The 24374-nt window shown below is 44.9% G+C and overlaps 1 protein-coding gene across 1 annotated transcript; it reads left to right on the forward strand.

The window, feature by feature from the left end:
* The first annotated feature begins 8773 nt into the window (after window positions 1-8773).
* On the forward strand, window positions 8774-19621 carry LOC139370055 (zinc finger protein 271-like). The gene is made up of 2 exons (XM_071109363.1): window positions 8774-8960; window positions 17112-19621. Exons 1-2 carry the CDS (start codon window positions 8792-8794, stop codon window positions 19562-19564), a joined length of 2622 nt encoding a protein of 873 aa, XP_070965464.1. The 5' UTR covers window positions 8774-8791; the 3' UTR covers window positions 19565-19621.
* The last annotated feature ends 4753 nt before the right edge of the window (window positions 19622-24374 follow it).

Below are 24374 nucleotides of genomic sequence, written 5' to 3' on the forward strand. Positions count from 1 at the left end.
GAATTGCATTGCACGGGGGGGGGGGAACACGAAGTGCAGCTGGATATATACGACACAGTCCCTTTCAAAAACTAAACATATATTTGGTTGGTGGAGACCTTAATGAATTATTTCCAACCTACTTTAACTGAGGAGACAGGTCCCACAGACAGGGTCTACAGACAGGTAGCCCAATATTTTCAACATTGTAGTTTTCAATATTGGTCCTAAAAAGTTGTCTTTGAAGCAATTTTCTTTCCATAAGTAACTTATTGCATTTTCTTATTAGCACAATAAAGGTGGCCATTGATTAAAATATAATATTTTAAATCAGTTATTGACGTTGAAATGCAGGCTTTTATGTTGAAGTTTTTTTTATATAGACATTTTTTATTTTATTTTTTTTGTGAAATAAGGTGTATTTTAATTGACCTGCCTGATAAAGTTAAGGTAAATAAACTCATTATATGAGAGTGATGTCATTGTTTGTGCTGCTGGCAGAACAAAAGGTCAAACTGTGTGGTTTGTAATGATTCTGTGAACTCAGATCAAATAGCCAAAAGGGTGATAGAACATGGATCAATAGATTCTCCACTGGGTCGAGCTGAGGCTCAATGTAAGATCAGAGACATGTTGGTAGATGTGTGGCAGAAGGGTTTGGATTCAGAGACCAAGGGCCGGCATTTATGATCCCTCCAAAGGATGGATGGAGGACCAAGATTCCAAGGTCAGACTATGAAAGAAGAGGTGGCTCCCTCCAAAGGAAGGTTGGTGGACCAAGTTTCCAAGGTCAGACTAGGAAAGAAGAGGTGGCTCCCTCCAAAGGAAGGTTGGTGGACCAAGTTTCCAAGGTCAGACTATGAAAGAAGAGGTGGCTCCCTCCAAAGGAAGGTTGGTGGACCAAGTTTCCAAGGTCAGACTAGGAAAGAAGAGGTGGCTCCCTCCAAAAGAACGTTGGTGGACCAAGATTCCAAGGTCAGACTAGGAAAGAAGAGGTGGCTCCAATACCAAATCGTCCCTTAAGCCCTGCACCCCATGTACTTGTGTAGATCTGAGAGGATTTGATAACACTGTAGCGGGGAGAGACCATTGTGAAGAGACCATTGTTAATTGAATTCATCATTCCATTTGGTTGGCCTTCATGTGAATGGTGTGTGTCTGGACTCTATGGTTTTCTTGTACTTTTCTAAACACAGTGCCTACTACAGTGCCTACTACAGTGCCTACTACAGTGCCTACTACAGTGCCTACTACAGTGCCTACTACAGTGCCTACCACAGTGCCTACTACAGTGCCTACTACAGTGCCTACTACAGTGCCTACCACAGTGCCTACCACAGTGCCTACCACAGTGCCTACCACAGTGCCTACTACAGTGCCTACTACAGTGCCTACTACAGTGCCTACTACAGTGCCTACTACAGTGCCTACCACAGTGCCTACCACAGTGCCTACTACAGTGCCTACTACAGTGCCCACTACAGTGCCCACTACAGTGCCTACTACAGTGCCTACTACAGTGCCTACTACAGTGCCTACTACAGTGCCTACGACAGTGCCTACGACAGTGCCTACTACAGTGCCTACTACAGTGCCTACAGTCTTTCAGCAAGTATTCAAACCCTTTTGACTATTCCGCATTTTGTGTTATAGCCTGAATTCAAAATGGATTAAAGAAAAACATTTCTCTCACCCATCTACACACACGAACCCATAATGACAAATTGAAACCATGTTTTTAGTAATGTTTGCAAATTTAGTGAAAATGACATTTCAGATAAGCCTCCATTTTGTTTTACATGTTGAATGTCTCAGTAGTATAGGGCCAACACCGCTGTGTGTTGCTTACTGAAAGAAGTAGACAAACGTTCACTCTGCTATCATTACTCAGATAGACCTCCATTTTGTTTTACATGTTGAACGTCGCACTAGTATAGGATCAAAACCGTGTAGCCTTCTAAAGTAGACAAACGTTGATTTGATATATTTGGTGATGTATACAGCTACATTTCAGATACATTTCTTGTACATTTCAACAGCAGTAAGACCAATCTACCTTGTTTTATTAGGGCTCTAAAGCAATTCTAGTTGTGCCCCCCCCCTTTTCAGATGAGCCAAGGAGGAGGACAGATGATAACAGAAGGTCAGTGGAGCACTTCAGCAGGCCTTAATGCTCAAATCAGTTTTGTTTTTCCAAACCTGTTTTGGAATACTGACTGTCCAAACACGAAGTTACAAGTGACGAAATCAGATTTGTGTGTGTTCAGACAGCAGTCATTGGCTGACATGGCTACGCTAGTTGTCATAGTAACGGCAGGCGTGTGTGTGTGTGTGTGTGTGTGGAGTGGTGGAGGCTGATTGGTGATGGTGCTCCTGCTTCCTATCACTCAGAAGTTATGTACCAAGCTACGGTGATGACAACGCCTGCCATGGACGTTTCCAATGCTTTGAATGACCAAAATCATAGTGTAAGAAACACTTTTAAAGGCTCAAGGGAGCCGCATCAGTCAGCTAGCTAGCCACAACAGTCCACTAGCTAGCCGCAGCAGTCAACTAGCCACAGCAGTCCACTAGCTAGCCGCAGCAGTCAACTAGCCACAGCAGTCCACTAGCTAGCTAGCCGCAGCAGTCAGCTAGCTAGCCACAACAGTCCATTAGCTAGCTGCAGCAGTCCGGTTGGCTAGCCACAACAGTCCACTAGCTAGCCGCAGCAGTCAGCTAGCTATGTAGCTGTTTAGCTTTCTAGCACATTCACTAATTTGTTTGTAAACAATCAAACAAGCTAGTTAGCTACCACATGTTCTTGTCAAACTGTCAATAGAGTAGATAAGTAACAGTCTAAACACACTTGAGGGCAAATACATCTGATCTGTACCGTTCAGACAATATCCCAGACATTGCCAGGAATCAGATTTGTATCTGACTTCAAACCACCTATGAAGGTGGAATGTGGCTTCAATTATCAGATTCCATGTGCTTTTTTTGGCTGTTCAGACTGCAGGAAAAATAACAGATTCTAGTCGGATATGCAAAAACAAATGGATTTCAGTCACTTCAAACTGCCAATGTGAACAAGGCTTTAGACCAGCAGCAGCCAGACATAGTAGGGAAGTGAAGACACAGAGACAGCAACGGAGGAGTAGATGATGGAGAGAGGCAACAGAGAAGACAAAGAAAGTGACAGAAGAGGGCAGATGGAGAGAGACACCAGACAAGACACAGACAGCAACAGAGAAGACAGAGAAAGTGAAAGAAAAGGGCAGATGGAGAGAGACACCAGAGAAGACACAGACAGCAACAGAGAAGACAGAAAGTGACAGAAGAGGGCAGATGGAGAGAGACACCAGAGAAGACACAGACAGCAACAGAGAAGACAGAGAAAGTGACAGAAGAGGGCAGATGGAGAGAGGCAACAGAGAAGACAAAGAAAGTGACAGAAGAGGGCAGATGGAGAGAGACACCAGACAAGACACAGACAGCAACAGAGAAGACAGAAAGTGACAGAAGAGGGCAGATGGAGAGAGACACCAGAGAAGACACAGACAGCAACAGACAAGACAGAGAAAGTGACAGAAGAGGGCAGATGGAGAGAGGCAACAGAGAAGACAAAGAAAGTGACAGAAGAGGGCAGATGGAGAGAGACACCAGACAAGACACAGACAGCAACAGAGAAGACAGAGAAAGTGACAGAAGAGGGCAGATGGAGAGAGACACCAGAGAAGACACAGACAGCAACAGAGAAGACAGAGAAAGTGACAGAAGAGGGCAGATGGAGAGAGACACCAGAAAAGAGACAGACAGCAACAGAGAAGACAGAAAGTGACAGAAGAGGGCAGATGGAGAGAGACACCAGAGAAGACACAGACAGCAACAGAGAAGACAGAGAAAGTGACAGAAGAGGGCAGATGGAGAGAGACACCAGAGAAGACACAGACAGCAACAGAGAAGACAGAGAAAGTGACAGAAGAGGGCAGATGGAGAGAGACACCAGAGAAGACACAGACAGCAACAGACAAGACAGAGAAAGTGACAGAAGAGGGCAGATGGAGAGAGACACCAGAGAAGACACAGACAGCAACAGAGAAGACAGAGAAAGTGACAGAAGAGGGCAGATGGAGAGAGACACCAGAGAAGACACAGACAGCAACAGAGAAGACAGAGAAAGTGACAGAAGAGGGCAGATGGAGAGAGACACCAGAGAAGACACAGACAGCAACAGACAAGACAGAGAAAGTGACAGAAGAGGGCAGATGGAGAGAGACACCAGAGAAGACACAGACAGCAACAGACAAGACAGAGAAAGTGACAGAAGAGGGCAGATGGAGAGAGACACCAGAGAAGACACAGACAGCAACAGAGAAGACAGAGAAAGTGACAGAAGAGGGCAGATGGAGAGAGACACCAGAGAAGACACAGACAGCAACAGAGAAGACAGAGAAAGTGACAGAAGAGGGCAGATGGAGAGAGACACCAGAGAAGACACAGACAGCAACAGAGAAGACAGAGAAAGTGACAGAAGAGGGCAGATGGAGAGAGACACCAGAGAAGACACAGACAGCAACAGAGAAGACAGAAAGTGACAGAAGAGGGCAGATGGAGAGAGACACCAGAGAACACAGACAAAAAATATCTAATCTCTCAAAGTTAATCTCAAAGTGCACCAAATTCATGCATTTAGCTTTTGAACTTCCTTATTTTTCTTGTCGGGGTAGAATGCCTCCGGACTCCCCTACTGGCTTTGGGCTAGTAGAGTAAAGAGGAGATAGTGTTCCAGAGTAGAAAGGCCCATAGTAGCTAATGTAATTAGTTGTTTCTGCTGTGGCAGGTGGGAAGTTGCAAAATTACCTGAAAAAATATCTAATCTCAAAGTGCACCAAATTCAGCTGTTGAAATTCCTTATTTTTCTTGTCGGGATAGAATGCCTCCGGACTCCCCTACTGGCTTTGGTCTAAGACCCCAATGTCTTCAAATCCTATATATTTTTTAAAAATTAACCTTTATATAACTAGGCAGGTCAGTTAAAAACAAATTATTATTTACAATGACGGCCTACACCAGCCAAACCTGGGCCAATTGTACACCACCCTATGGGACTCCCAATCACGGTCAGTCGTAATACAGCCTGGAATCGAACCAAGGTGTCTGTAGTGACACCTCTAGCACTGAGATGCAGTGCCTGAGACCCGCTGCGCCACTCAGGTGCTGCAAGAGGTTTCACTCTCTTCAACATCTGTCCACTTGGTAATACAATGTTATTCAATGCGTTTATATGAGATGTTTTTATTTCACCTTTATTTAACTAGGCAAGTCAGTTAAGAACTAATTCTAATTTACACTGACGGCCTACTGGGGAACAGTGGGTTAACTGCCTTGTTCAGGGGCAGAACAATCTATCAACCTTTCGGTTACTGGCTCAACGCTCTAACCACTAGGCTACCTGCGGTATGTGTTAATTGTAGGGGTGCCCATGGGGCCGGGGATCAGAAATGTCTCCGTGAGAGAGAGGCATGTTGAGGTTACCAGGGTTAGAATAGTGCAGAAGGTGTCATATGCTGAGGCAGTGAAGGAAGTAGAGGAAGATGGATCAAGGGGAGGGATCCTGAGAGGAGAGGTGTAAGTAGTAGATCTGTACCAGTACAGAGGGAACACTTTTAATTAAAGCCTCAAGGGATAAGATGATCTAACGTTCAAAACAACTCCTTTTTTTGGGCTAGCCACTGCAGTCAGCTAACCAGCCGCAGCAGTCCGCTAGCCAGCCGCAGAAGTCCACTAGCCAACCGCAGCAGTCAGCTAGCCAACCGCAGCAGTCAGCTAGCCAGCCGCAGCAGTCCGCTAGCCAGCCACAGCAGTCAGCTAGCCAACTGTAGCAGTCAGCTAGCCAGCCGCAGCAGTCCATTAGCCAGCCGCAGCAGTCCATTAGCCAGCCGCAGCAGTCCGCTAGCCAGCCGCAGCAGTCCGCTAGCTAGTAGCTAGCCACTGCAGTCAGCTAACCAGCCGCAGCAGTCCGCTAGCCAGCCGCAGAAGTCCACTAGCCAATTGCAGCAGTCAGCTAGCCAGCCGCAGCAGTCCATTAGCCAGCCGCAGCAGTCCGCTAGCCAGCCGCAGCAGTCCGCTAGCCAGCCGCAGCAGTCCGCTAGCCAGCCGCAGCAGTCCGCTAGCCAGCCGCAGCAGTCCGCTCGCTAGCCGCAGCAGTCCGCCCGCTAGCCGCAGCAGTCCGCCAGCTAGCCGCAGCAGTCCGCCAGCTAGCCGCAGCAGTCCGCTAGACAGCCGCAGCAGTCCGCTAGACAGCCGCAGCAGTCCGCTAGACAGCCGCAGCAGTCCGCTAGACAGCCGCAGCAGTCCGCTAGACAGCCGCAGCAGTCCGCTAGCCAGCCGCAGCAGTCCGCTAGCCAGCCGCAGCAGTCAGCTAGCTAGCTATGTAGCTGTTTAGCTTTCTAGCACATTCACTCATTTGTTTGTAAACAATCAAACAAGCTAGTTAGCTACCACATGTTCTTGTCAACCTGTCAATAGAGTAGATAAGTAACAGTCTAAACACACTTGAGGGCAAATACATCTGATCTGTACCGTTCTGACAATATCCCAGACATTTTTGACAATCAGATAGACTCTGGCTTGTCTAATGAGCCAATGTTTGAAGTTTTTTGGCAATATGCTGTAGAGTAAAGAGGAGATAGTGTTCCAGAGTAGAAAGGCCCATAGTAGCTAATGTAATTGGTCGTTTCTGCTGTGGCAGGTGGGAAGTTGCAAAATTACCTGAAAAAATATCTAATCTCTCAAAGTTAATCTCAAAGTGCACCAAATTCAGCTGTTGAAATTCCTTATTTTTCTTGTCGGGATAGAATGCCTCCGGACTCCCCTACTGGCTTTGGTCTAAGACCCCAATGTCTTCAAATCCTATATATTTATTAAATGAACCTTTATATAACTAGGCAGGTCAGTTAAGAACAAATTATTATTTACAATGACGGCCTACACCAGCCAAACCTGGGCCAATTGTACACCACCCTATGGGACTCCCAATCACGGTCAGTTGTAATACAGCCTGGAATCGAACCAAGGTGTCTGTAGTGACACCTCTAGCACTGAGATGCAGTGCCTGAGACCCGCTACGTCACTCAGGTGCTGCAAGAGGTTTCACTCTCTTCAACATCTGTCCACTTAGTAATACAATGTTATTCAATGCGTTTATGTGGGATTTTTTTATTTAACCTTTATTTAACTAGGCAAGTCAGTTAAGAACAAATTCTAATTTACAATGACGGCCTACTGGGGAACAGTGGGTTAACTGCCTTGTTCAGGGGCAGAACAATCTATCAACCTTTCGGTTACTGGCCCAACGCTCTAACCACTAGGCTACCTGTGGTATGTGTTAATTGTAGGGGTGCCCATGGGGCAGGGGATCAGAAATGTCTCTGTGAGAGAGGCAGGTTGAGGTTACCAGGGTTAGAATAGTGCAGAAGGTGTCATATGCTGAGGCAGTGAAGGAAGTAGAGGAAGATGGGTCAAGGGGAGGGATCCTGAGAGGAGTGGTGTAAGTAGTAGATCTGTACCAGAACAGAGGGAGGGACTGAGAGGGGTGTTAGTAGTAGATCTGTACCAGAACAGAGGGAGGGATACTGAGAGGAGTGGTGCTAGTATTAGATCTGTACTAGAACAGAGGGAGGGATCCTGAGAGGAGTGGTGTAAGTAGTAGATCTGTACCAGTACAGAGGGAGGGATCCTGAGAGGGGTGGTGTTAGTATTAGATCTGTACCAGAACAGAGGGAGGGATCCTGAGAGGAGTGGTGTTAGTAGTAGATCTGTACCAGTACAGAGAGATAGGACAACAAGTGATCCATGTTTCAGTAAAATTTGATTTTTTAGAATTTATAGCAATGGTTATTAACTGTACTGCAGGGATGGAAGATAAGTCGCAGAAAATTGAAGTTGTGGTGGCAGCTGCAGAGAAGTATTTGGTTGAATGACGTTTGACATCATAAGAGTTACAGGGTGTGTTGAGTGGTGGTGTCCTTTCAGGCTGTTGGCCTGAGCTACGACTACATAGATTTAGTGGAGTAGGGTGGTGGGTATTTGTTCATTTATTAACTTAAAAAAAAAAAAAGCTAACTATAAGGGTGTTTTACTCCAGTCTAGTAGGTGGCGGTAATGCAACATGTGTTGGATGCCACCTGCCGTTAAACCACATCGAAGAAGAAGATGATCCCGTCATACAGATGTGTTAATACCATATAGAATAATACATTGAACGATTCTGATTGCTCTCACAGGAACTCATAATTTGCATTTACAGCCAAACAATTACAGAAAAGTAACTGTTCAGGTATTTACATTTTTAAATGTGACCTTGTAGTTGGGTATGTAAACTAACGCATTCCATGAATCTGCAGTGGTTTCCGCGGCCTGTCTTTGTTGTTGTTTTTCCCAGCAAGTTAGCCATTAGTCAGCTAGGTAGTTAGCTAGTTACAACCTCCAATCTGTTACTATAGCTAATGTTAGTTAGTTAACTACAGTTCAGGATAACGGTTTAAGTGTGACTTGCTTTTGGTAGCCAGCTAACGTCTCATTGTGAGCAAAATGACTTAGCGAGGAATTAGCTAGCTAGCTAAATTAGCTGGACCAACCGTTGCTAATGGCTACCGATTTATGCTATAAAAAAAAATCCCTGTTGGACGTTATGTGTGGTTAGCTCATTTAGCAAACGTTACATATTTGTGTTGTCTTTTCTGTAGCAATCACACGAAAGATCCATCTGTGAAAACCACCCAGAACTTGTTGAGGTCTCCTCTTTTAGATCCATCTCTAGCCGACCATGTCTGAGCCGGGTTCTGGCTGTGGTGATCCGGCCCAGAGAAGCTCACAACAGGGTCCAGAAGTGGTGTCAGTGAAGCTGGAGGACTGCAGTCAAACACTGGAACTCAATGTGATCGTGAAAGAGGAGGAGGAGAGAGAAATCAAGGAGGAAGAAAACAGTGACTCCGGTGAGTTCTGGCTGTCTTTTCCCACTAGCACAGACTTTGCTGATATCTATTTTATCGAGGAGACATGTACTTACTATGATTGAGAAATATGGTGGTCTCACCTACTTAAGATGGATGCACTAACTGCAAGTCGCTCTGGTTAAGCGCATCTGCTGAAGGACTAAAATGGAAGACTTACATCCTCTTTGACTTGAGTTCAGGCTGTGTTTCGTAGGGAGGGAGGACAGATTGCTTTATCCCCAAACATTATAATATTTTATATATTTCATTTGTGTTATCGCTGTGTGATTCAAAGCAACAAGCCCCTTGTAAAAGCCTTTCTTTCAATGCTCTGTTAATGTACCAGCCCTCTGGCTGACGTCCCAACAAAATGAAAGAGCAACTTAATGCAAAAACCAACTTCTCTGGTTGAAAATGGCTTCTGTGGCATCGATATTAGTCAAACATTTATTCCACTTTCAATATTGACTAAAGTGTAAGTAGGATACTTTTGGTCATAAACTATATTCCAAAACAGTTGTGAGATTTGTGTAACTGAGGTCATCATGACGTACATGAGAGGTTGTGTTTGGATTCCAATCGTCCCCCACTAACACAACGGTGGTAGACCTGATCACTGACAACGATGAGACGGCCTGTAGGGAGGAGGTCAGAGACCTGACCGTATGGTGCAAGGACAACAACCTCTCCCTCAATGTGATCAAGACAAAGCAGATGATTGTGGACTACAGGAAAAAGGTGGACCGAGCCACGCCCCCATTCTCATCGACGGGGCTGTGGTGGAGCAGGTTGAGAGCTTCAAGTTCCTTTGGCGTCCACATCACCAACAAACTAACATGGTCCAAGCACACCAAGACAGTCGTGAAGAGGGCACAACAAAACCTATTCCCCCACAGGAGACACAAAGATTTGGCATGGGTCATCAGATTTTTACAGCTACACCATCGAGAGCATTCTGACGGGTTGCATCACTGCCTGGTATGGCAACTGCTCGGCCGCAAGGCACTACAGAGGGTAGTGCGTACGGCCCAGTACATCACCAGGGCCAAGTCTCCTGCCATCCAGGACCTCTATACCAGGCAGTGTCAGAAGAAGGCCCTACAAATTGTCAAAGACTCCAGCCTCCCTAGTCATAGACTGTTCTCTCTGCTACCGCACAGGAAGCAGTACCAGAGCGCCAAATCTAGGTTCAAGAGACTCCTAAATAGCTTCTACCCCCAAGCCATAAGACTCCTGAACAGCTAATCAAATGGCTACGCAGACTATTTGCATAGTCTGGATAGCCATTCCCTTCTCCTAGCTGCCAACGCCTTGCTCCGAAGCACCTCTCACTCACATGGCTCTCTCAGATATCTCAATTCCTATTAGCCAATTCCCGTCACGTGATCGGGTCCATCTCACAGTCGTCGCAGCCCCGAGGTAGGCTACCAGTGAAGGGCGACACATCGGGCTAGGCTGCTAGCGAAGAGCGACACATCGGGCTAGGCTGCTAGCGAAGAGCGACACACCGGGCTAGGCTGCTAGCGAAGAGCGACACACTGGGTTAGGCTGCTAGCGAAGACCGACACATCGGGCTAGGCTGCTAGCGAAGAGCGACACATCGGGCTAGGCTGCTAGCGAAGAGCGACACATCGGGCTAGGGTGCTAGCGAAGAGCGACACATCGGGCTAGGCTGCTAGCGAAGAGCGACACATCGGGCTAGGCTGCTAGCGAAGACCGACACATCGGGCTAGGCTGTTAGCTAAGAGCGACACATCGGGCTAGGCTGTTAGCTAAGAGCGACACATCGGGCTAGGCTGCTAGCGAAGAGCGACACATCGGGCTAGGCTGCTAGCGAAGAGCGGCACATCGGGCTAGGCTGCTAGCGAAGACCGACACATCGGGCTAGGCTGTTAGCTAAGAGCGACACATCGGGCTAGGCTGCTAGCGAAGAGCGACACATCGGGCTAGGCAGCAACGGTCTTATCAGATTCCAAGACGCATATTGAAGATGTTAGAAGAAATGTACATTTTTTTTGGTCGACAAGATGAGCAACGAACAGGCTGCTGCTTTTACTACGTCAATGTATTATCCCCCCCATAGTTCAAACATTGCCCTATTCTATTGGTCTGCTTGTTGTTCTATGCGAGAAGTAAATATTCCAAACCAGACTCTGGGACAGTTGTGGGGTGATAGATCCCAAATTAATCCAACATCTGTACGTCAAAACACCCTTTAATAGCAATGAGGCTGATCAGAATGTTTAGTTACATTTTTTTCTTCACGTTATAAGCCCAACAATGTCCACATGGCAGTAAATCAAATCAAATTGTATTGGTCACATACACATGGTTAGCAGATGTTAATGCGAGTGTAGCGAAATGCTTGTGCTTCTAGTTCAGACCGTGCAGTAATATCTAACAAGTAATCTAACAATTTCACAACAACTACCTTATACACACAAGTGTAAAGGGATTGAATAAGAATATGTAAATATAAATATATGGATGAGCGATGGCCGAACGGCATAGGCAAGATGGTATAGAGTACAGTATATACATATGAGAAGTAATGTAGGGTATGTAAACATTATACAGTGGGGCAAAAAAGTATTTAGTCAGCCACCAATTGTACAAGATCTCCCACTTAAAAAGATGAGAGAGGCCTGTAATTTTCATCATAAGTACACTTCAACTACGACAGACAAAATGAGGGAAAAAAAATCCAGAAAATCACATTGTATGATTTTTTAATGAATTTATTTGCAAATTATGGTGGAAAATAAGTATTTGGTCAATAACAAAAGTTTATCTCAATACTTTGTTATATAAACTTTGTTGGCAATGACAGAGGTCAAACATTTTCTGTAAGTCTTCACAAGGTTTTCACACACTGTTGCTGGTATTTTGGCCCATTTCTCCATACAGATCTCCTCTAGAGCAGTGATGTTTTTGGGCTGTTGCTGGGCAACACAGACTTTCAACTCCCTCCAAAGATTTTCTATGGGGTTGAGATCTGGAGACTGGCTAGGCCACTCCAGGACCTTGAAATGCTTCTTACGAAGCCACTCCTTCGTTGCCCGGGCGGTGTGTTTGGGATCATTGTCATGCAGAAAGAACCAGCCACGTTTCATCTTCAATGCCCTTGCTGATGGAAGGAGGTTTTCACTCAAAATCTCACGATACATGGCCCCATTTGATGCACCTGTACTGACCTTTCCTTTACACGGATCAGTCGTCCTGGTCCCTTTGCAGAAAAACAGCCCCAAAGCATGATGTTTCCACCCCCATGCTTCACAGTAGGTATGGTGTTCTTTGGATGCAACTCAGCAATCTTTGTCCTCCAAACACGACGAATTGAGTTTTTACCAAAAAGTTATATTTTGGTTTCATCTGACCATATGACATTCTCCCAATCTTCTTCTGGATCATCCAAATGCTCTCTAGCAAACTTCAGATGGGCCTGGACACGTCTGGCACTGCAGGATTTGAGTCCCTGGCGGCGTAGTGTGTTACTGATGGTAGGCTTTGTTACTTTGGTCCCAGCTCTCTGCAGGTCATTCACTAGGTCCCCCCGTGTGGTTCTGGGATTTTTGCTCACTGTTCTTGTGGTCATTTTGACCCCACGGGGTGAGATCTTGCGTGGAGCCCCAGATCGAGGGAGATTATCAGTGGTCTTGTATGTCTTCCATTTCCTAATAATTGCTCCCACAGTTGATTTCTTCAAACCAAGCTGCTTACCTATTGCAGATTCAGTCTTCCCAGCCTGGTGCAGGTCTACAATTTTGTTTCTGGTGTCCTTTGACAGCTCTTTGGTCTTGGCCATAGTGGAGTTTGGAGTTTGACTGTTTGAGGTTGTGGACAGTTGTCTTTTATACTGATAACAAGTTCAAACAGGTAACGAGTGGAGGACAGAGGAGCCTCTTAAAGAAGAAGTTACAGGTCTGTGAGAGCCAGAAATCTTGCTTGTTTGTAGATGACTAAATACTTATTTTCCACCATAATTTGCAAATAAATTCATTAAAAATCCTACAATGTGATTTTCTGGATTTTTTTTCTCATTTTGTCTGTCACAGTTGAAGTTTACCTATGATGAAAATTACAGGCCTCTCTCATCTTTTTAAGTGGGCGAACTTGCACAATTGGTGGCTGACTAAATACTTTTTTGCCCCACTGTATAAAGTGACATTGTTTAAGTGACTAGTGATACATTTATTACATCCAAATGTTAATTATACAACTGGCTAGAGATTTAGTCTGTATGTTGGCAGAAGCCACTCAATGTTAGTGATGGCTGTTTAACAGTCTGATGGCCTTGAGATAGAAGCTGTTTTTCAGTCTCTCGGTCCTAGCTTTGATGCACCTGTACTGATCTCACCTTCTGGATGATAGCGGGGTGAACAGGCAGTGTCCGGGTGGTTGTTGTCCTTGATGATTTTTTTTGGCCTTCCTGTGACATCGGGTGGTGTAGGTGACCTGGAGGGCAGGTAGTTTGCCCCCAGTGATGTGTTGTGCAGACCTCACTACCCTCTGGAGAGCCTTACGGTTGTGGGTGGAGCAGTTGCCGTACCAGGCGGTGATACAGCCCGACAGGATGCTCTCGATTGTGCATCTGTAAAAGTTTGAGTGTTCTTGGGGACAAGCCAAATTTCTTCAGCCTCCTGAGGTTGAAGAGGCGCTGTTGGGCCTTCTTCACCACGCTGTCTGTGTGGGTGGACCATTTCAGTTTGTCTGTGATGGGTACGCCAAGGAACTTAAAACTTTCCACCTTCTCCACTACTGTCCTGTCAATGTGGATAGGGGAGTGCTCCCTCTGCTGTTTCCTGAAGTCCACATTCTCCTTTGTTTTGTTGACGTTGAGTGTAAAGTTATTTTCCTGACACCACACTCCGAGGGCCCTCACTTCCTCCCTGTAGGCCGTCTCGTCGTTGTTGGTAATCAAGCCTACCACTGTCGTGTCGTCTGCAAACTTGATGATTGAGTTGGAGGCGTGCATGGCCACGCAGTCATGGGTGAACAGGGATTACAGGAGAGGGCTGAGAACACACCCTTGTGGGGCCCCAGTGTTGAGGATCAGCGGGGTGGAGATGTTGTTTCCTACTCTCACCACATAGAGGCGGCCCGTCAAAGTCCAGGACCCAGTTGCACAGGGCGGGGTCGAGACCCAGGGTCTCGAGCTTAATGACGAGTTTGGAGGGTACTATGGTGTTAAATGCTGAGCTGTAATCGAATGAACAGCATTCTTACATAGGTATTCCTCTTGTCCAGGTGGGATAGGGCAGTGTGCAGTGTGGTTGCGATTGCGTTGTCTGTGGACCTATTGGGGCGGTAAGCAAATTGGAGTGGGTCTAGGTTGTCAGGTAGGGTGCAGGTGATATGGTCCTTGACTAGTCTCTCAAAGCACTTCATGATGAAAGAAGTGAGGGCTACAGGGCGATAGTCATCTAGTTCAGTTACCTTAGATTTCATGGGAACAGGAGCCATGGTGGCTCTCTTGAAGCATGTGGACACAGCAGACTGGGATAGGGATTGATTGAATATGTCCGTAAACATAACAGCCAGCTGGTCTGCGCATGCTCTGAGGACGCGGCTAGGGATGCCGCCTGGGCCTTTAACACGTTTAAATGTTTTATTTACGTTGGCTGCGGTGAAGGAGAGCCCGCAGGTTTTGGTAGTGGGCCGTGTCAGTGGCACTGTATTGTCCTCAAAGCGAGCAAAGAAGTTGTTTAGTTTGTCTGGGAGCAAGACATTGGTGTCCGCGATGGGGCTGGTTTTCTTTTTGTAGTCCGTGATTGACTGTAGACCCTGCCACATACATTTAGTGTTTGAGCCGTTGAATTGCAACTCTACTTTGTCTCTATACTGACGCTTAGCTTGTTTGATTGCCTTGTGGAGGGAATAACTACACTGTTTGTATTCAGTCATGTTTCCGGTCGCCTTGCCATGATTAAAAGCAGTGGTTCGCGCTGTCAGTTTTGCACGAATGCTGCCATCAATCCACGGTTTCTGGTTGGGGAAGGATTTAATCGTCACCGTGGGTACCACATCACCGAAGCACTTGCTAATAAACTTGCTCACCGAATAAGCGTATACATCAATGTAATTGTCCGATGCTATCCGGAACATATCCCAGTCCACGTGATCGAAGCAATCTTGAAGCGTGGAATCAGATTGGTCGGACCAGCATTGAACAGACCTGAGCATGGGCGTTTCCTGTTTTAGTTTCTGTCTATAAGCTGGGAGCAACAAAATGGAGTCGTGGTTAGATTTGCCGACGGAGGGCTTTGTATGCGTCACAGAAATTAGAATAGCAATGATCCAGAGTGTTGCCAGCCCGGGTCGCGCATTCAATATGCTGATAAAATTTAGAGAGCCTTGTTTTCAGATTAGCCTTTTTAAAATCCCCAGCTACAATAAATGCAGCCTCAGGATATGTGTTTTCCAGTTTACATAGAGTCCAATGAAGTTCTTTCAGGGCCGTCGAGGTGTCTGCTTGAGGGGGATGTACACGGCTGTGATTATCATCGAAGACAATTCTCTTGGTAGATAATGCGGTCGGCATTTGATCGTAAGGAATTCTAGATCAGGTGAACAAAAGGACTTGAGTTCTTGTATGTTGTTATGATCACACCACGACTCGTTAATCATAAGGCATGCACCCCCACCCTTCTTACTAGAGAGATGTTTGTTTCTGTCGGCGCGATGCATGAAGAAACCGGGTGGGCTATAAGCTCAGCAATGTGCACAAATGTTCCAAATTGCATTTAGCGTTTATGGTTAAATAGTTTAAAAATGTTGACTGCCTCCGTCCGCTCAGATTGCAAGGTGGGTGATGTTGCCGTGCGCAACAGTCATTGGCCTTTTGAATGAACAGCCTCTCCTGTCTGAATGAACAGCCTCTCCTGTCTGAATGAACGAACAGCCTCTCCTGTCTGAATGAACAGTGCCTCTGGTATGACAGAATCAAGCCTTTAGACCTTAATATGAATTATCCTTCATTATATTTGTCAAACATGACAGACTATGGTATTGACTACAGCCCATCACCTACACTTTGTCATGTAGGATAATTATTTCTGTACATTGACATACACTTATGTTCTTCTTAACAGAAGAGCTAGTGTTTTTTTGTTGTTTTCAAATCAATTTAATTGTCTATTCTGGTTAATTGCCTTGGTGCTCTAGCAGATGGCCTTGGTGCCCTAGCAGATGGCCTTGGTGCCCTAGCAGATGGCCTTGGTGCTCTAGCAGATGGCCTTGGTGCCCTAGCAGATGGCCTTGGTGCCCTAGCAGATGGCCTTGGTGCTCTAGCAGATGGCCTTGGTGCCCTAGCAGATGGCCTTGGTGCCCTAGCAGATGGCCTTGGTGCCCTAGCAGATTGCCTTGATGCTCTAGCAGATGGCCTTGGTGCCCTGGCAGATTGCCTTGGTGCTCTAGCAGATGGCCATGGTGCCCTGGCAGTTTGCCTTGGTGCTCTAGCAGATGGCCATGGTGCCCTGGCAGATTGGGCACCTCTTGGAAGGCCAAATGGCCTTGCCCCTAACATCAGGAAACTCCAGGCCTGGTGATCACTCCAGTCTGCCATCGTTTTGGGCAAATGGGGAATTAAGACAATGCGCACTTGTCAATATTCCCATTCACGAACATCTGGTGTCCCGCCGCGCCCTCTTTTATAACATGATTTTCTATGAAACACTGCCAGACTTACAACTTTCTCCCTCTCTATGACCAGAGTGTGTAAGAAACAAAACGGTACCGAAGCACATGTGTCGCCAGTGACTTGATAAGCTGATTGAGCTAATGTGGCCTGCCTGCTCAATGTACCTGCTTCATTGACAAAACACAGAGATGGGAACTTGGCTGGCTGGCTAGTGATTTTAGGAACTAATAAATGTTGTTGGTGAAGGATATGGAACCCTGGTCTCTGGTGGGGAGTCTTAAATGTGATTGGTGTAGGGGAGTTTTATCACTACATCACGGCTCTACACTAATTACAGATTTCTTGATTGATCTGAGATTATTTCGGACTATTTTGAGGAATTGGTAGGATGTGTTGTTGCTTCCGTGACTAGTTTTTTAGCCATTATTTAAGGTTAAATCCTGCATTTTTAAGCCTAAAAGCCTTTGTACCTCTTTCTGTTTCTTACCCAATGTGTGTTCATATTCTTACAGGAAAGAGCTCCAACCCAGACTCAGACAGCAAGCCCAGTCCCACAGCGTCAGGAAATCATAAAGAATGCAGACAGAAGCCCCAACCCTGCTGTAGCGACAGTTTTAATTGTCCAACTCACCTCAAATCACTCAAACAGATTCCCAAAATAAAGAAGACTTACCTCTGCTCCCAATGTGGGAAGAGTTTCAGTCGGACAGGAGACTTAAAGAGTCATGAGAGATCACACAGTAAAAAAAAGCCTTACCACTGTGCTCGATGTGGGGAGGGATTCACTCAGCTTGGAAGTCTAAAAAGTCATCAGAGAATACATACAGGGGAGAAGCCTTACCACTGCTCCCAGTGTGGGAAGAGCTTTAATCGTTCAGGAAACCTTACTGAACATCAAAGAATACACACAGGGGAGAAGCCTCACCACTGCACCCAATGTGGGAAGAGTTTCAGTCGGGCAGGAGTTCTAAAGAATCATAAGAGAACTCACACAGGAGAGAAACCTTTCCACTGCTCTGCTTGTGGAAAGAGTTTTACAAGAGAAGTAAGCCTAAAGAATCATCAAAGAGTACACACTGGAGAGAAACCTTTCCACTGCGCCACGTGTGGGAGGGGTTTCAGTGAGAAAGTAAATCTTAATAGACATGAGCGAGTACATAGTGAAGAGAAGCCTTACCACTGCACCACGTGTGGGAAGAGCTTTAATCACTCAGGAAGCCTTAAGGAACACCAGAGAATACATACAGGGGAGAAACCTTACCACTGCACTGAGTGTGGAAAGAAATTCCGTTTTGCGGGAGATCTAAAGAATCACCAGAGATCACACAGTAGGGAGAAGCCTTACCACTGCTCTCTTTGTGGGAAGAGTTTCAATCAACCCGGAAACCTAAAGAGTCATCAGCGAATACACATAGAAGAGAAGCCTACCAGTACTGTCAATGTGATTGTCAAAGAGGAGGAGGGTGAGAGGAAAATCAATGATAAGGTAAAGAGAGAAGTTGAGGAAAATAATGGTGTAGTTGACTCAGGGACATCAAGACTACCTGGTCGTGTGAGTTACCCCTGTCCTCAATGTGGGAAGAATTTTAGTTCCTCAAGTAATCTAAAGAATCATCAAAGAGTACACACTGGAGAGAAACCTTTCCACTGCTCAGCATGTGGGAAGCGTTTCCGTGAGAAAGCACACCTTAAGAGACATGAGAGGGTACATAATGGAGAGAAGCCTTACAACTGCTTTGAATGTGGGAAGAATTTCCGTGTGGAAGATACCCTACAGAAACACCAGAGAATCCACACAGGAGAGAAGCCTCACCACTGCTCTCTTTGTGAGAAGAGCTTTAATCATTCAGGAAGCCTTAAAGAACATCAAAGAATACATAGTGGAGAAAAGCCTTACCACTGCTCTCTTTGCGGGAAGAGCTTCCATCATTCAGGAACCTTTAAGAAACATCAGCAAAAACACATTGGAGTGAAACCTACCTGTAATCTCAATGTGATTGTCAAAGAGGAGGATGATGACTGTACTCTCAATGTGATTGTCAAAGACGAGGATGGTGACTGTAATCTCAACGTGATTGTCAAAGAGGAGGATGGTGACTGTACTCTCAATGTGATTGTCAAAGAGGAGGAGGATGACTGTACTCTCAATGTGATTGTCAAAGAGGAGGAGGATGACCCAGATACATCAAGACTACCTGATTGTGGTCGTTACCCCTGTCCTCAATGTGGAAAGAATTTTAGTTCCTCGAGTAATCTAAAGAATCATCAAAGAGTACACACTGGAGAGAAACCTTTCCACTGCTCTGCATGTGGGAAGAGTTTCAGTGAGAAAGCAAACCTTAAGAGACACGAGAGAGTACATGAGAAGGAAAAAAGAGAAGTTGAGGAAGAGGAGAAAACTGGTAGTGTAGTTGACCCAGGGACATCAAGACCTGGCCGTGGGAGTTACCCCTGTCCTCAATGTGGGAAGAGTTTCAGTTCCTTAGGTAATCTAAATAATCATCAAAAAGTACACACGGGAGAGAAGCCTTACCACTGCACCCAATGCGGGAAGAGCTTCAGTGAGAAAGCAAACCTAAAGAGACACGAGATAGTACATAGTGGAGAGAAGCCTTACCACTGCACCCAATGTGGGAAGAATTTCCGTGCGGCAGATACCCTACAGAAACACCAGAGAATCCACACAGGAGAGAAGCCTAACCACTGCTATTTTTGTGGGACGAGCTTTGATAATTTAGGCAGCCTTAAGGAACATAAAAAAATACATAATGGAGAGAAGCCTTACCACTGCACTCAATGTGGGAAGAGCTTCAATTACTCAGGAAATTTTAAGAAACATCAAAGAATACATATTGGAGAGAATCCTACCTTTATTCTCAATGTGATTGTCAAAGAAGAGGAGGAAGATGAAAAAGAGAGAGAAGTTGAGGTCGAGGAGAGAGAAGTGAAGGAAGAGGCTACATAAGCTAACTAGGAAAGGAGAGTTATACCTCATATCTTTGCAATGCTGTCTTCTGTGTCAGTATGGGATTGGGCAGCACTATTGAGAGCGATCTCCTTTTTAAAATAGTCCATATCTTCTACTTCTATGAGTGTATTGGAAGGTAGCAAATCAACTGAAAAAGTACATACCACCACCTATTTTGGTGGAGTGTGTATCATCTGAACAGGATACCACCTCCTAATGTACTGCAGTGTGTACAGTCTGAACAGGATACCACCTCCTAATGTGCTGCAGTCTGAACAGGTACAAAGCCAAGGTTGGTGATTTACTGCTACCTGCAGTTATATAATGTTAGCTCAGGACTATAAATTCATTGGTTAACTCCTTCTGCTGACCTGGATGGAATTATAGCGTCCTTCCTTAACCCACAGGAAGTCCCAACATTTTGACTACTTCAAAATGGTGAAAGTCCTCAATGGTGCTGCTCGTTAGACAATACTGTGGAAAAGCCTCACCATTGCTCTCCATTATATAAAATCTCTTATTCACCAAAGCATGTGGTAAATATATCTGTATAGAATCTGCGTTCCAGGACACAGATTCATGCTCTGAGTTCATTTGACCGTGGGTTGTCGACAATGCAGCTTTTAAAAAGGCAATTTCCGACTGTGCGAAAACATATGCAGCATTTACCACGAATAAGAAACACGCGATAGTGGGAACATTGCCTTTAAAAGTCGGATTGAATCCCAGCTTCTGTTTAGTCGTGGTAAAAACATTACATCTTTCTTCCATTTATTTTCTTTCCATTTAGCAGAAGTCTTTATCCAAAGTGATTTGTTCTGGATGTAAAAGCACAGACAACACAAACAACAATATCTAAACGCATTAAAGGACCAATAACAAAGCGAGGCAACCTTGTTTTGGTATAAAGCTTAGGGATGGACCTGGAGACGTGTAACCACTTTCACATTCATAGACAGAGCTATGGACTGACCATTCATGATCTCAAAATTATAATTTTACCTATGGACTGACCATTCATGATCTCAAAATGATAATTTTAGCTATGGACTGACCATGAATGATCTCAAAATTATAATTTTAGCTATGGACTGACCATGAATGATCTCAAAATGATCTGCTATGGACTGACCATTCATGATCTCAAAATGATAATTTTAACCATGTTTTAGGCTATACGGGGGTTTGTTTACAATGTTTCCAAACATTGGAGGAAAACAAACTTATATTTTGTGGTTCTGATGGAGTGTGACAGTTGAAATAATCTTATGAGGGATTATAAATGAATAGTTTTCAAAAATTAATAGGGATATACAGTATCATTCATTTATATAAGTCTAAAAATGTATGTTACAATTGCAGATCCCCCCTTTAATCACTACAGTGTCATAACATATTTACATATACCATTACAACAGTTCACAGTAACAGAGGTCAGATAGGCCTACAGTTTGTTGTTGAACAGTGTCTCTGCCCTACTTTTTAAACTGATGAGTGAGATGTGTAAAGAAGGTACATTTGGATCATGTTGTACAAGGTACATTGAGAAGTTGATCTAAAATACAACCTGCCCCGCCTCCTTCCTGTTTACGAGTAGTACAGCATCAAGAGAATAATGCCCTGTGGGCTATCCTATTGAATACAGAATATGTCCATAGAATCATCCCACTGGGCACAGACGTCAGTTCAACGTCTACTTTTAATTCATATTTGGTTGTGAAATCAATGTGAAATCAACAAAACATTTCACCATGTCATTGGATTTAGATCAAACGTTTTTTTTTAAATTAAATTCCCAAAACATTTAAATACTTTTTTTCAAATCCAATCAGTTTTTCCACGTTGATTCAACGTCATCGCTTTGACGTTTTAGGTTGAAACGACGTTGATTCAACGTCATCGCTTTGACGTTTTAGGTTGAAACGACGTTGATTCAACGTCATCGCTTTGACGTTTTAGGTTGAAACGACGTTGATTCAACGTCATCGCTTTGACGTTTTAGGTTGAAACGACGTTGATTCAACGTCATCGCTTTGACGTTTTAGGTTGAAACGACGTTGATTCAACGTCATCGCTTTGACGTTTTAGGTTGAAATGATGTTGATTCAACCAGGTTTTTTTGCCCAGTAGGATTATGACAGAATTCAGCCATTCTTTTTTAACCTCAGGAGAAGGGCTGGTCTGGATTATGACAGAATTCAGCCATTCTTTTTTAACCTCAGGAGAAGGGCTGGTCTGGATTATGACAGAATTCAGCCATTCTTTTTTAACCTCAGGAGAAGGGCTGGTCTGGATTGACGTCAGAAGTAAACAATATGAGTGTATTGTTGTGTCATCATCTGGATGTAACCTGTGTGTAAAAAAAATATTGCCAAGTATCCTCGAATTGAATTATAAATACAAACAGAACAAACTGTCTGTGTAATGCCTCTTCTTCATTGACATTGTATTGGTTGGCATGGCACCCACAACAATGCCTTTTTGTACACTTTCAGGAAAATGGCATCCCTTTAGAGGGCAAATATGAGATGTAATTTAGGAGAAGTATAATATTATCATAAGGCAGGGTTCCCCAACCCCAAGAAGGAGAGGTGTAATATCATAAGGCAGGGTTCCCCAACCCCAAGAAGGAGAGGTGTAATATCATAAGGCAGGGTTCCCCAACCCCAAGAAGGAGAGGTGTAATATCATAATGCAGGGTTCCCCAACCCCAAGAAGGAGAGGTTAGGAGAAGTGTAATATTATCATAATGTAAGCAAAGCTTGAAGTTGTTTGTCAAACATCTGTTTGGGCTTCTTGCGATCAATTTGCAAATATGTTTCGGCCCACAGCTGAATGTAGTTCATGATCCCTGTCATAAGGAGACAGATACTTGAAATACGGAAGGAGGAATGGAGGGGAAAGGCAGAGGAGGTCAAAGAGAAAGAGAGAGAGGAAGAGGGGGAGCTTGAAGCGGTTTAAAAATGTCAGGGAAAAAAGGGAGATGGTTTGTTTGAAGTAGAATGATAGAAAGTGTAAGCAGAGTGAGCTGTATGCCGGATCAAACTCTGGAGGAGAAATGGAGGTGAATAAGGGTGAATTATAGGAGGTGGTAGAGTTCTCGGAGCCTGAAGCTTGCAATGATGAATCTGTTACTGTAGGAGTGATATGATGATAATGATGGTCAGGATAAAGATGAGTCTGTTACTGTAGGAGTGATATAATGATGATAATGATGGTCAGGATAAAGATGTTACTGTAGGAGTGATATAATGATGGTCAGGATAAAGATGAATCTGTTACTGTAGGAGTTATATAATGATGGTCAGGATAATGATGAATCTGTGACTGTAGGAGTGATATAATGATGGTCAGGATAAAGAAGAGTCTGTTACTGTAGGAGTGATATAATAATGGTCAGGATAATGATGAATCTGTTACTATAGGAGTGATATAATGATGGTCAGGATAATGATGAATCTGTGACTGTAGGAGTGATATAATGATGGTCAGGATAAAGAAGAGTCTGTGACTGTAGGAGTGACATGTTTGGAGAAAGTGGAGCCCAGGCCTTTTGTCTGATCCATTAGTGGTTTCAGGGTGGGTGTGAAAGGAGTTGGGTGCTGTGGAATCGGTGAGGGTAACCAGAAGTGGTCTTGTGATAATTGTTTGTGTTTCTGCTGGTCAGAGGGAGAAGGCGCTCCACGATAAACGAATGGGGGCAAGAAATGTGAATTGTTTTTGTTCTCAAGAAAAGAGCACCATTGAAGGGAGTTATAACTGAGGTAGCGGTAAATGTGGACCCACTGAAGGGGAAGACTCCCAGTGTTGGTGATGTTATGGTGATTACTGAGGTAGTGGTAAATGTGGACCCACTGAAGGGGAAGACTCCCAGTGTTGATGTTTCGTTGTTATGGTGATTACTGAGGTAGCGGTAAATGTGGACCCACTGAAGGGGAAGACTCCCAGTGTTGGTGATGTTATGGTGATTACTGAGGTAGCGGTAAATGTGGACCCACTGAAGGGGAAGACTCCCAGTGTTGGTGATGTTATGGTGATTACTGAGGTAGTGGTAAATGTGGACCCACTGAAGAGGAAGACTCCCAGTGTTGGTGATGTTATGGTGATTACTGAGGTAGCGGTAAATGTGGACCAACTGAAGGGGAAGACTCCCAGTGTTGGTGATGTTATGGTGATTACTGAGGTAGTGGTAAATGAGGACCAACTGAAGGGGAAGACTCCCAGTGTTGGTGATGTTATGGTGATTACTGAGGTAGCGGTAAATGTGGACCCACTGAAGGGGAAGATTCCCAGTGTTGATGTTTCGTTGTTATGGTGATTACTGAGGTAGCGGTAAATGTGGACCCACTGAAGGGGAAGACTCCCAGTGTTGGTGATGTTATGGTGATTACTGAGGTAGCGGTAAATGTGGACCTACTGAAGGGGAAGATTCCCAGTGTTGGTGATGTTATGGTGATTACTGAGGTAGCGGTAAATGTGGACCCACTGAAGGGGAAGACTCCCAGTGTTGGTGATGTTTCGTTGATATGGTGCGATGCAGACAGGGTGGTGAAACAGAAGAGTCATCGTCTGTCGTTCTGATATGGAGTCTTTGCCCGACCAAGTGATGTTAGGATATTTCAGTTATCCTGTACAAGCTTTTATGCCAAATACATTATGTTGTTACAGGTGTCAAGCTTATGGGCATGTGGCAGCAGTGTGTAGGGGGGAGGTTCCTAGGTGGCAGCAGTGTGTAGGAGGGAGGTTCCTAGGTGGCAGCAGAGTGTAGGAGGGAGGTTCCTAGGTGGCAGCAGTGTGTAGGAGGGAG

The sequence above is a fragment of the Oncorhynchus clarkii genome, chromosome 17 (assembly GCF_045791955.1).
Source record: "Oncorhynchus clarkii lewisi isolate Uvic-CL-2024 chromosome 17, UVic_Ocla_1.0, whole genome shotgun sequence".
NCBI lineage: Eukaryota > Metazoa > Chordata > Actinopteri > Salmoniformes > Salmonidae > Oncorhynchus > Oncorhynchus clarkii.

Excerpts from the sequence above, each read along its gene's own strand:
- LOC139370055 (XM_071109363.1), top strand. The coding sequence starts at position 8,792 with ATGTCTGAGCCGGGTTCTGGCTGTGGTGATCCGGCCCAGAGAAGCTCA. Across the intron at positions 8,961-17,111 it reads GGAAGAAAACAGTGACTCCG|GAAAGAGCTCCAACCCAGAC; the intron begins GTGAGTTCTGGC and ends ATATTCTTACAG.